Below are 13798 nucleotides of genomic sequence, written 5' to 3' on the forward strand. Positions count from 1 at the left end.
TAAAAAAAAGCACTTCTGGAAATGACTATGTGGAAATGATCGGGATGTAGATCAAGGTAACAGTTTTGAATTCTTTGGGTTTGGTTTGCCTGAAACCTCCTACAGCAGATTCATTCTTATTCTGGTGAGAGCTGAACACCAAGGGAGACAATTTCAAATAGCTGGAAAATAATTACCTACTCATCAAGGGTCAGTACAACCTTATTCTATTTTTATAGTAGTTTCTAGAAGTAGACGTATCATTTATTTGAGATTTATAATCAATATCTTAGCATATATGAACCTGGCCACAGCTGTAGAAATCACATTTCTATAACAATGCAAAGGCATTTATGTTAATAAATCTGTTTGTAATCTCTGTCATTATGGTTGGGTGTCAATAAGTGAAACTAAAAGGATGTGGACAATTTCATGACATGTTTTATGCTAGTTATTTGTTTGTTGTCTATTCATGGGATTACTAATTACAGCTGGTAAAAGTTGATTTTCTCCTCTTCGGTTTATTGTGGGATGGGGCGTTCATTTCACCAGATATGAAGTTATTCAGTGTCTACATTTCAGAAGCTGAATTGCTAGATACAGTCAGAATGAGCTTTGGCAATTCCATGTGTGAGTGTACAACTACAATTTTGCTGCACTTTAATAACAACCTTGCAAAGAAGCCCAGAATCAAATGCCTTGCTCTCAGCTGGGAGCAGAAAGCTAGAGTGGTATATCTTGGTTGGTGACCTATAATGTTGGAAAAGTAGCTCTACATTCACTCAGAAGGAGTAGGTGGAATTCCGGAAATTTATTCACTCTCCTTCGTTACGCCTTTTCCTTTTTTTTTTTTTTTTTTCCTTCCTTGTAGTGTGTTAGTGAGTGCTCCGAGACAATGAAAAAAAAAATGAATTACAGATAATAAAAATAGTGCGTCTCTAGAACAAGCGGTAAAATCAAGGCTTTTATTTCTTCAGGTGTCAGCTCTGTTCCTTCCCCAGGTCCTACCCTGCCCAGGTTTTTGTGTCACCTCTGTGATTCCAAATCAGCGATCAGGCGGGCAGCGGTCTGGGCAGTCACCCACAGGGAGTACACTTGGTGCTGCACGCTCGGACTTTCAGTCTTGCTCAAAGCAGAGAATCTCCAAGAGCTCTGAGGCTACGGATTGATTCGGGTGGGGCGAGGTGTTATTATTGTGGGATTGTCTCTGCAGAGTTGGCCTGGAGAGTGAGCGGTGGAGGGAGTGGAGCAAGGCATCGTCAAAAGTCCCCAGGAGTCCAGGGGCGCCCCCCAGACGGGTACGCTGGAGGGCCTGGGCACGGGGGACAAGAGAGAATACATGCCCGCTGGCTGGGAGCAGGGAGGCGGTGTGGCGGGGCAGGGGGCAACGTGCCAGTTTTCTCTCTGATTAATAATGCTCACGCTGCTGCGCGTGGCTCATGCGCTTTGTCTCCAGCCTTAGGGCTGGCAGAGAACGGCCCAGGGAATGAGTGGTATCGCGGGCGCCCGGCGCACCCAGCAGGTGCCATCACTCTGGATGGGCCAGTTCTGGATGCTCCCAGTGGCACAGACGCGGCGACATCGGCAGGCGCCCGGCTGCAGCCACCTCCCGGGTGTGGCGGGTCTGGGGCCCGGGGTCTCCGGCCAGAGCAGCTGCGGAGCCACGTGCAACACGCGCGTTGCCCTCAGCCCGGGCGGGGACCGGACGCATCCGGGGCTGCGGGGAGGAGCCGGGCGCCGCCCCCGGCGGCAGTGCCAGCCGCGTGGGAGGGCACGGACCGGCGGAGGGGCAGACGACGGAGGCGGCCAAGCGGAAGGAACGGGACCGAGGGATCGACCGAGGCTGGCGGGCTAGGGGTGGGACTGGCAGAGCTACGGACAGGTGGGAGCAGTCAGACCGCCGGAGAGAGAGACCAGAACGCAAAGAGAGCTAGAGCATTAAGTAGGCAGGGAGAGGCACACAGAGATAGACAGCAACACTCGCGTGCTCCCTCCCTCCACACGCCCTCCTCTTACCGAGCGAAGCGGCCAGGGGCACAGAGTGGGAGAGGACTGTGGGCACAGAAGACCGGAAGAGGGACGCTGCATTGCTGGTGGGACGGAGAGATTCGGACGGACGGACAGACCAGTGCACAGACTGGCAGCCTGCGAGAGTGGCAGCTTTGAGAGCAGAGTGCAGGAAAGCGAGAATCCCGCGCTGAGCTGCTAGTCGGACCGACAGACGGTCGGACTGACAGACGTGCAGACGGACAGAAGAGCAGACAGGAGGCGGGGGCGCGTTCACTCCCGGCGGCCAGCCGGGCAGAGAAGGCGGCGGTGGCACCTTCTGAGCGCGTCTGGAGCAGAGACCAGCAGCAGCAGCAGGGGCATCGGGGACGCAAGCAGCTACCGAGCCGCCGCCGCAGCCCTGGCTGCCACAGCTGTGCGGGATCCCAGCCGACACTGCAGAAAGCGCCTTTTACTAGCAGTTAAATAAATCGACCAAAAAACAAAACAAACAAACAAACCCAACAACAACAACAACAAAAGCCAAGCCAAAATCAAAACAAACTAATCCAGCCAAATCAATCATTGAGAAACAATAATATTAATAAAATCCAAAACTAAATCAAACCAGTCAAGGCACCAAGACGCAGGGGGGATATCCACTGTTCGATCAAGGTAATAATCAAGGTCTTCCGACGTGAACATTGCACGCCTTTTGTGGATTTTTAGAATTCCTTCTTTCTTTCTGCCATATATCTGTCTTGTTTCTTTTGAATTATTTCTTGTCTGTATTTCTTCTTTGTGTTTGTAGAAAGCTGATGTTGTTATACATGTATTGTGTTTTTTTATGTTTCGTCAAGGAGGGATGGACTCTCCTTCCCCCAAAAAGGACAGATGTGGAAAGCTGGAAGCTGGCAATGTTTTTCATCAGAGAAGTCCACAGTGATTTGTATAGGCTTTGTGGTAGAAAGTTTGCGATGCTCTTTTTGAAAGAGACCCATTGAAGAGGTAGAAAGTTATACTCTGTTGTTGTATGGAAGGATTGGGGTCCTAGGTCCCAAAGGGCTCAGGGGGAAGAATAGAAAAGATGTTCAGTTTTATTTTGACATGTATGAAATCTGTGCTTCATTGCGAATCACATTTCTGTCTCAGGTTGTAGATATGGTGGTAGAATTGAGTTGAATTAGACAGGTGTTTAGAAAGTTTCTCAGGAATAGGAATTAATTCACTCAATGTTTATGCATAGAAATATAGCTGGGGTGGATGTGGTTGCTGTCAGCTATTCAGGTTAGTTACCTGATCACCTCCTGAAGATGTAAGATCAGGACAGAGTCCAAGCCTAAAATAAAAATCAAAGAGAGAATTGAAAGTTATAGGGGTGGGCAGCTAAGAAATATAAAAGGCTGGTAGAAATCATTTTCATTAGAATATGTTTAGAGTACAGATACTCATTTTAATTTTGATTTCTTTAAATTTTTTGATTTTGATTTTCTACCAGTATGACAGCCTCTCAAATCAAGAAGGATATTCTCCAAAGTTGAAATGAATCTGTGTAAGATTTCGTTCAAATGCAGAATAAATTCAGATGTTCCCTAACCCCTCCTCATCTACTTTGGAGATAACAACTGCTATGATTGTTTTAAGTAAACAGAGAAGTGGAGATGACAGGAAATCATTTTCATTTGTTAAAATCAGAAAACCTTTGACACACTTTAAAACAAATACACCTACTCCTTTGATTCTCTGTGTATGTATTACCACAGGGCTTAAATATCTTAATAGGATTTTAGTTAATGTCATTTTCATGAAAGACAGTCATTTGGAAGCCAAGAGCTCTATCTATGTTTTCGTTCAAATAGCCGAGTAATCTACTATCTTGGCAGTAATTACTTCTGCTGCATTTCTAATGTGAATTGCATGTGAGAGGTTATGAATACACTCTTTTCAAGTGTATGTGGGTTTTCAAGGTATGTATTTGTGTTTGATCCTATATTTCCTTTGTTATAACATTCTCCTGCTTTTCATCACTTTGACTAACAGAATATTTGTAAATTTTCTGGAGAGTGAGTTTAGGTATACACTTTGAGGAATATGCTTCCTCATTACAAAAGATATGGAAACATAATTCATTACTACACTTGCTTATCAATAGTATTTTGATTTTGTTTAAATGAAATGTTTAAGATATGTGGATTGCTATGCATTCATGTTTTAAATTTATCCTCTCTGGGCATGATTTATGCCATTGGATAATTAACTAAGTTACTTTAGAAAACATGCCTGTTAAACAGAGTACTTAGTTTAGAGGAAGTATATTTACAGAAACTTATACAGCTAAAGAATTCGACTTTCATCTCCTCAGTGACTTAATTTCACCACATGATGATTTGTCCTTTGCAGTATTTAGCTCAGACCAAGACAGAATTGTGTGTGCTATTAGATTTGCAAATTGCTGATCTCCCAGTGACTTTCCCTCTTAGATCCCAGTTGAGTATGGTTACCTTGAGAACTGTGGTATTAGCCGTGTTAGAGCATGCTCCACTGGGGAGTTCTGTGCAGTCTATTTTTAATGCTATTTAATGAAGGAGCGAGCGCCTCACTCAGCAATAAAAGAAGCATGAGGGAAGACAGAGCAGTGCATGGTTATGGATACTGGACAAGGATATTTGGAAAGGTAAAGGCTGACCATTGGATATGGTAATTTTAATTAAGTCCTAATATATTGTATGAATGGAAATACTGATTTTTGTTTGAGACTTATACATGAATAGTTCAATAGGTGTTTTCATAAATGTCTTCACTAGTTCTTAGAAAGAAGACTCAATAATTTGAGTTTTTAAAACTTGAGGGAGATACTAACCAGGGAGTTCCTGCATGCATACTATTTTTAATACAAGCTGTCATATTCTTGGGTGGTGGGAAGTACAGAAATAATTTCAAATTCCTAAAATATTGTTCTGCTGAAAGGTTGGGAGCTTGTAAAACATTGTGCGAATAAAATAACTAACATGCTTCTAAGATACTACAATAGCCTGAAGCTCTGCCTTGCGAACTGCTTCATTTTCTTTTATGAACTTGGAGTCTAGGTCCAGAATTGTGACAACTAAGAGAAGCAGGAAGTTTTGATTGAACTTGATAGAATATTTGGGGTGTTTCTCTCCTTAGAATTAAGATAAGCACTACAGATTATCTTACTGAAGGCTAAACATTTTAAAAACATAAATAGCAGAGGTAGCACTGATATGTTTTGGAATGTTACAATAAAGGGCAAAATATCTTAACATTATAGTGTGTACAATGCAAGATGCCATCTGTCTGCAACATTTGCATATATGCAGAACACCTGTCTTGAGGTAGAAAGTGAGAATGTTCAGTCAGAAAGGTCTTGTGTTGATTTTCACATTAACAACATACTATAATCAGGTTATTCTTTTGTTCAGAGTAAAGCTAATTAGACAAAATACTTAAGTAGTTTCAAGGTTAATAAACATAAGAGAAAGTAAGCAGTTTCTATTAAATGGGGAAGTTAGTCATATAATTTTTGAATGAAGCTGTTAGAACAATGTGCAAAGTTGATCTGGATTTTTGCCTATTCTTATGAAAATGATCCCCAAAATAAACTACTAAGGAAAACACATCACGATGAGTTACTGTGATTTTTTGTTTGTTTGTTTGTCTTTTTGACTTAGTTCTAGAGGAGGAAAACAATTCACACTGCCTAAAATATTTCCCTTAGTGGTCATGCCTTTTGGACCACAATGCTGATACCTTTCTTAAGCTTCTCAGATGAGTGGGCATTCTCATCGGAATTCAATGTCTATTTTGTCTGTGGACAAGATAATGATAAGCTACATAAGTAGAGTGTAGGATGAGTCAGCCACTGAAGGCACAATATACAACGTAGCCAGAAGTGAATATGACTGAGAATTCTCATTAGTATGAGGAGACAGTTTGAAGTCCATAAGGTTGGAAATTGCAAATTAATCATTTGTATACAAGTCAGTTTAATTCAGATCTGCTTTGTGACAAGGTTAGGAGAGAATGTGGGGCTTAAAGGTGATATCGACAATGAAAGCCATTTCTTCATATGGTAAGTACTGGCATCATTCTAACTGGTATCACATGGTAGTAGCCTATTTAGAAATTTGTGAATCTCTAATCACAAAAAGAATTGACTTCCTTAAAAATATATTATATCACCTGGAAAGTTCTGAATATATTTTAAGTCAGCGATGATGCATTTATAAAACATATACTTCCTCTCTTTAGACAAAGGATCTTTATGATTCCAGAAGCTCTACATTTCTGTGGAGTTTGCCTTCTTTTATTTTTTATTCTAGCATTTTATGTTAAATATGATAAATGAATTTCAAGCAAGGATGTAAGCAAATGCTGAAGGACTGTCGAAGGGGAAAGAAAATTTTAACAAGACGTATCTGTAACTAGATTTGTTTTTCTTAGGGTGTCTTTGCTTCTGAGTGTTAGTTTCCTTTAGGTGGCTTTATGCCAAGTTCTAATACATTGATTATTTGTAGTGCCTTAGTCTTATTTAATTAATTTTGCTCATCTTGGATTAATTTTGGCCCTAAATATTGAAGTACATATTACTTGTATTTATATCATAACCAAGGATCTATGAGGATTAGATATGAGCTGAGATATGAAGTATTTAAATTATATACATAATACATTTCATAAAGCATAAAGTGCATGAGAAAGAATATCTGGTTCATTCAGCAGTTTTTAAATGCCTGGTAACATTGTTATCTGTGGTCTAAAGATATTTTCTTTAGGCATACAATGCTCATATAACATTTTGAATGCACCTTTCTCTAAACTTACTGAGACATGTCTGTGCTCTGAGAAATAGCTATGCAGCAAACCAAAAAAGTGAATTGAAATAATTACATCAAGACAATGGAGGGGATATTGAAAAACAAAGGGGTTTGTTTGAATGCATCCAATTGCTCTCTACTTTCAGACTGAATCCTTAGCATCATATTATGCTCCTATTTTTCAGTCACCAGTATAGCTCCTGGCATTTCCAGGTGGAGAGAATGTTAATCACTGTCCATGGTCACAGAAGATCAATATTTTTTAATTTTTTTACACACTTTGCCCAGAGAAATATCTTTTGGCAGTTGTATAACCCCTGTTTAGTATACCTTTCAATGCGACAGGTTTAGAAGATTTTTGTATACATTTTGTAATAAAGTGATATATATATATTAGGATACAATTGTAATTGCGACATTAAAATGTTGAAGCATTAGTCCAAAATTGTTTCATTCAAGGAATATATTCCTAATTATTTATTAGTCATAAATTCATACATTTTAAAAGTAATATACATTACAATCGCTCCTGTTATCTAGCAAAAGAAAATCATTTCTTTTTATCCAGGTAAAGAGGGCAAGTGTCCACTAGTAATTATCCCCTTTAAAAACAGGCCTTTTACTACATTCTCACATTTCACACTACTTCAAGATGATACAATTCTTAAATTAGAAATCTGTTACGAATAACACACAAAATATTAAGATTTTGTTAACAAAATCCCTTCTGTAAACATTGGTTTTAAGATAATTGCTAATAAAATTTGCTTTTAGCTTAAGGGAAGGATTCAAGATTTTTAACAAGAAAACAATTACGTCACTTTTTATTTCAAAGAGTCCAGCGAATTTTCTAGAGTTTTTTGGTATATTATGGGTAATGGTTCTATGAAGAATTGTAAAGTGTAATATGTGATCTTTTTTTCTGCAGCTTTTTCATTGAAACAAATTCACAAAGTATATCTACCTAGATAAACCCAGTCATCTCTCACTGATACCCACACAAGTTAGGAAATAATTCCTTGTGATAGGGACATTTAAAAGAACTAAGCGGTTCCATGGCCAAATTTAGTGGTGGAACTCTTAATAACTGATTAGCATTCTTTTACATTTGTGTCATCCTTGGTTGCTTCTTTATTATACACTAAACACTTGAGATAAGAACAAGAACTCTCTCTAGGGAAACAGAAACCAGAGAAGTGGTTTTCATATACTTAGCAGATTTCCTTTTAATTGCTAAGATACAATACTCATTCAGAACAGTCTGGTCCATTGGATCATACACTAAAAAAAAAAAAAATAGTTTATCCGTATTGATATATTTTGGTCTAGTTGAAATTGAGAAACAACAAGTGAGGTAAAATATTTCAACATCTTTAAAGAACAAAATTGAACATCAATTTCTGAAAGTTTTATGGTCCTATGAATTCTGATAAAATATCCTTTGACACGTAAATCAGAAGGCCCAGCTATCATCTAATTGTTCAGTGATTCAAGTTGCTTTCAGATTATCTCACTACTGTTACATAGACCTATAAAAATTGAGCCACTGGTCAACAGAGGGTGAAGGAAGAGCATGTCAACTCACCGAAATTCAATGACTCCTCGTAATTGTTTAAATTTTATTTGCCCATAAATTCAATGGAAAATGGAAAGATAACAAATTTATTTTTCAGCTTTTTGTATGTTTCTAAAACCGCAAGCTAAAATCCTCACAAAAGTTCTAACATGGAGAGATTTAAAAAAAAAAATCTATACTCTGCATTTACATGTTTTTCTTAGCATTTTGCTTGTTGATATCTATGTAACTGTGGTGGAAATCCCAGTGTTGCTGGCATCAGATTTGATTTAATCATCAAAGAGCTTTTGGACAGAGAACAAGTAGATTCGATATGAGTATGTGACAGAATCAAGAATTCTGCAGCATTTGCAAGCTTTAACTACTTAATGCTTCTTTAAAACAATTTTAAATGGGTGTAACCAGGCTTTTGGTTAAAATATGGGACTTTATTTTCTTTGTTTAGAAAAGAAGATTAAGGTTTTTAGTCAAATTATGATTCTTTAAGCCAATGTGGCACATAGCTTTATTAAAATTGCTATTAAATTCTGCCAAATTAATTAATCGTTAGGATTCTGCAGTCATATTTGACTACTTCTTGTAACTGGCCTATAGGAATGATCAAGATAACACTCTTTGATGGCTTTGTTTATATTTTGTTTATTTTAAATTTACTTAGATATGCTGATGTTGTAAGCATTTTTGGAAATTGTCAAACAACTGGCATTGTACTAAATTCAAAAACTTCACAGCAAGGAACTAGCTAGTATTAATGATTCCTCATTTTTTTCATTCCCGTGTCATTTAACTTTGGTCACAACACTTTTTTGTGTGAAGATTCAAATTTCTCTCCAACGCTGACATTTTCACGTAATCACTAGCAGCATTCTGGAATGATAAGATAATCTAGCATATAATCATGTTGCATACACATGCTGCAGCTATCTGCTTACCCTCAGCATTGTTAAACACTCTAACAACTGAATGCCTTAATCTTTAATTATCGTTATCATTGTTGTCTTCAGCCAGAACTATGGATGACTCAGTGTTTTAGTGTTTTTCATCATCGAGAGGTAGGAGAGTACACGTAGCTAATGTGATAGAATGTGTATATTGCAACAAGCTTATACATCTTCCAGGATAAGAACGCAAATATCCTTCCAATAGGGAAATTATTTTATTCCAAAAATAATTGTAATGTCTGTGTTATTTGTCTGATATAATGTGGGAAGCTGCAGACAGAGATGTATTGAATTCAGTGGAGCTTCTGATTGAAATTCAGATGAAAAGTAATAGAGAGGTTGTATACCAAAGGTAGTCTAGGAGCTTATCTGAGCAGGAGCAGGTAAATGAGCTGTAAGTGATGAAGGAAGGCTTTACCAAGGAGGCACATGGCCCTCCATGAGATTCTGCAGGTTAGAGAAATGCACAAAATTAGAATTAAAATGAAAGGTCCAGGGAAATAAGGGCTAAAAGTGGTGTATCTGAATCTCATTTTCTGTGACTTACCTTCATAAATATGCAATTCACCACCTGAATTGGTGTGTGGTACTGGTGTTTGGTTTTCGGGTCTGAGTAAATAGTGTGACTATGGTCAAAGCTCTAAACCTCTCTGTGCTTCACAGTTTCTACAGTTAAAGTTGTGTAGTAACATTGATCCCGACTCAACAACTTGCTAGTTGTGTGACTTTGGCAATTTAGTTAATTCCTGATTGCTTCAACTTTCTCATTTATTAGGTGGGAATAATATTTACCTTTCATGATCAAAGCAGAAACAAAGCCCCTGACACATGGATATTATTCACTTAAAAAAACCACTTTCCTTCCACATAAAACATTCAGAAAGAGATTTACTCTTCTTACATGTAAGGATCACCACCTCCATTTAAGAAAAAAAAATCTTTTAGTAATTTGGAATACAACTCTCCTTCATTGCTATCCCATAATATTTCTGATGGCTAAAATTGGTTATGCTTGACTCTTTCTGTGCTATGAAATATTGAAGGCCAAGTCAACGTAGTAACTAATCTCAGAGGTGTTCATTCTGTAAAGAACAGGATGCTTAATAAGGCCATAATCTTCTGCCAGTTTGTAAGGGAAGAAATGGTCTAATTCAGTTGTCTAAAAAGTTAACATATGGGTATTATCTCTCTGGAACGTTTTAGTTGTGTAATTTCTACTATTTAAATGAGGTGAATAAAGAACCAAATCATTGAATAGGAAACAATTGGAATGAATCCATGAAGGAAAATCCTAAAATCCTGCACTAGTGGATGGGAGCTGGGACTAACAACATATTTGAGGTGACATGAGAGAAACATTTTTCTATTTTCTATTCTGCAACAAAGCAAATGGAGCTTTGGCCTCATTGAGGGGTCCTTGGCACTCCCATAGAAGACTCCAGCTTCCTGTCTCCAAGCACTGAGTGAGCTGTTTGGACAGGGCCACTGATCTGGCCTCTGATCCTAAAGTATCTGCATTAATTTTGCTGAAATGAGTCAGCACTCTGCCTCTATGAACATGGCCAGAGGAGGGAAAGACTTCTTTCGTAACTAAGATTTAAACAATTGGTTACCCTATCAAAAAATGGAGAGCCACAGATAGTATTCAACACAGGAGAAGGTGAGCTATACAAAGCAGTAAATGCATCCGATAATTGCATTTTATTTCCTATTATAAAATGGATGTCAGCATTCTTCTGGGGAATAGCCTAATCAACTATTTATCCAACAAAATTTCTCAGAAGGTGTCAGAGAATAAATGTATATTTCTTTGCTATCCAAATATTTTTTGGAAAACAAACAAAAACAAGGAAAGTGTAGACATATTTTGTTCATATATGTATACATATGTATTGCTAGAGTCAACATGCTTGTGCACAAGTCATTTAACTAACTTACATTAAATACACACAAAAAAGGCCTATTTCCCAGTCCATTTTTCATTGTCCTTAGCAGTTGTTGGCTAGTATAGTGCTTGCATGTGGCAGATATTTAATCAAAGTTTGTTGAATTAAAAATTGACCTTTCTACTGATACTCAGAATTTAAAACCTACTCTAAGTAAGATTTTAATTGTATTTTTCCCTGAAGTTTCAGCTTAAGCCGATTTGATATTCATTTTCTTTTGAGGGAACAAAAACCTGCCCTTATATGTAGAATTGTAACTACACTAGCTATTATTTTGGTTCTTACAAATAGTTTCTGTTTCAGATCTCAGACAATGACTAGGGATTTGATGGGAATAACAAGGTTCCTAAGAGTTCAATCTGCTTAAGCTGACTACAAACATTACCTTTCCATCTAAGTGGAAGGGAATTCATTAACACCCAGTTAATATGGTCTTGGAAGAAAGAATGAGGCAAAAGCACGTTTACAAAATATTTCCAAATCATTGTTGCACAGAACTAGAGGCAACCCATCTTTATTGGATGTGTGCCTTTGGAGGGATTAACCATGGTGAAGGACACCCAGCATGTCAGGAAGGAATTCACTCCTCCAAAGAACAGGCAAGTAGACAGTGCTGAATTAGATGGCAGGGGTGAGGGACAATGGGAGAAGAGAATATTAACAAATTGGAGACTTTCAGACCCCCTTCCTGCTTTAAGCAGAACAGGTGCCACCAAGCTATAGGAAGCTCTTCTCTTCCTGCTACTTTGGAAAGATGATAGGATTAACCGGAGTTAAATAGAAAATCATTTAATCCAACTGGACCATAGAGAACTGAATTCATGTTTTACCCGATCTATAAAAATAATCTTGTTTGAAAGGAAGGGGTCCAGCTGATTACAAATGAAATGAGTTTGCTTTCTTAATTTGTTTCCAACATTTTAAGAAATGCTAAGTGTAATGTTGATGGAATGAACTTCCATTCACCCATCCACTTTAAACACACACACACACACACACACACACACACACACACACACCAAAAAATAAAACCTTATACCTTAACTTAGAAGAGGAACACCTTATCTTACTTCTCTGAGACTGTGGCAGGCTTTAGAAACATGTAGAAAGCAACAGATTTTGACACCGTTGATATTCTTGTCAGGAAGGCAGCAAAATATATTCGAGAACACATTGTATCAAAGTGGGCAACGTCCATGGAAGCCGAATTGAGTAGCCAGCTGAGTTCTTGGGTGATGGTTAACAAGGCTTGTCTTTGCATCAGATACCATTACCATTCACTCATTTATTCATTCTTATTTTTCAAGTATTTATTGAAGTTTTCTATGTATTGTGTCTCAGGCTAAATACTTGGGAAAACTTGATGTGTAGGATTTTATAGGCATTTGGATGAGATGAATGCATTTTAACGTTTCTAAACAATGAATTGAGTAATTGAGGGTTTGGCAAAAATCCAAAGTTATAGGTAGACAATATCTTGGATGATAAAGCAATATGAATTAATTCCAACAAATTAGAAAAGTCTTTCTTCACCAATAAAGTTAATTAGGAGATCCCTAGGGAGTACACTTTGAGGGTAGAAAAATATTGGTTTCCAGAAAACAAACATGGAAGAGTGAGCACCACTGAGAAGCGTTGGTGGGGAGGAAAGTTCTGTTGGTGGTAGTAGGCCACAAAGTAAAACCATCAGTTAGGTTGCTCTCCAACAAGAAAAAACACCATCAACCAAGACAAATGTATATGAAGTTAGTATGAACCAGTCATATTCTCTTTTTCAATCCCATTAAATCATACATTTACTATATTAGTTACTAGGGCTGCAAGCAAATGATTAAAATTACATTGGGATTATGAACTGAAACCAAAGTTCAAGGTATCTGATCAGAGTAAAATACAGAAAATATACAAACCAGGCTACTTATTTAGAATTAAAAATTAGGTTTATCAAAAGACAAGTTATTCTTTGAATTTGTTGTGAGATTCCACATTTGTGTGTTTGAGAGAGGAAACAGGAAAATCATTTCAGAAAAAAAAAGTATAAAATGTTATAAAATCTATTAATCCTTAATAAATTAAAAATAGTGCCTGTGATCAGAGTAAGATGAAATTTAAATGGTTCTGCAGGAAAACCACAGAAGAATAAATGATTTGATCTGTAGGCCATCTGAAGGATAATCTCTTTTTTTAAGAAAAAAAAATAAAGATTCATTATTTTTTCATTGGCAGCAAAAACAATTTAGATATTTGGAGGCAGAGAGATGGCTGGAGAAATATATATTGCCTCTGACCTGCCTCTTGTTCAAATACCTTGCTCTGAAATACTGAGAAAGAACCTACTTTTTGAAATTACCTGTAAGCAACAGGATTATGCCAGGTGATATCTAAGATCTCTTCCAGTTTATAATTTCCATTATTTAATGACACTTTTTTGTATAATATTCACAGATCCATTTTTATTGGCTTGTTCATAAATGTTAACTATGTTTTATTCTTTAGTCCTGAAAGTAAGCACTAATGCTACCCAACAGGAGTGAA

At 37.6% G+C, this 13798-nt stretch overlaps 1 protein-coding gene across 1 annotated transcript in view; it reads left to right on the forward strand.

The window, feature by feature from the left end:
* LOC108532795 (uncharacterized) overlaps window positions 1-5600 on the forward strand; it is a 43119-nt gene extending 37519 nt beyond the window's left edge. The window contains exon 2 of the mRNA XM_017877064.1: window positions 1029-5600. Within this exon, the coding sequence (XP_017732553.1) occupies window positions 1029-2145 (1117 nt within the window). The 3' untranslated portion in view covers window positions 2146-5600. The remainder of the gene's footprint in view (window positions 1-1028) is intronic.
* Window positions 5601-13798: the final 8198 nt, after the last annotated feature.

Source organism: Rhinopithecus bieti, unplaced genomic scaffold (assembly GCF_001698545.2).
Source record: "Rhinopithecus bieti isolate Rb0 unplaced genomic scaffold, ASM169854v2 scaffold_10524, whole genome shotgun sequence".
In the NCBI taxonomy this organism is placed as follows: Eukaryota; Metazoa; Chordata; class Mammalia; order Primates; family Cercopithecidae; genus Rhinopithecus; species Rhinopithecus bieti.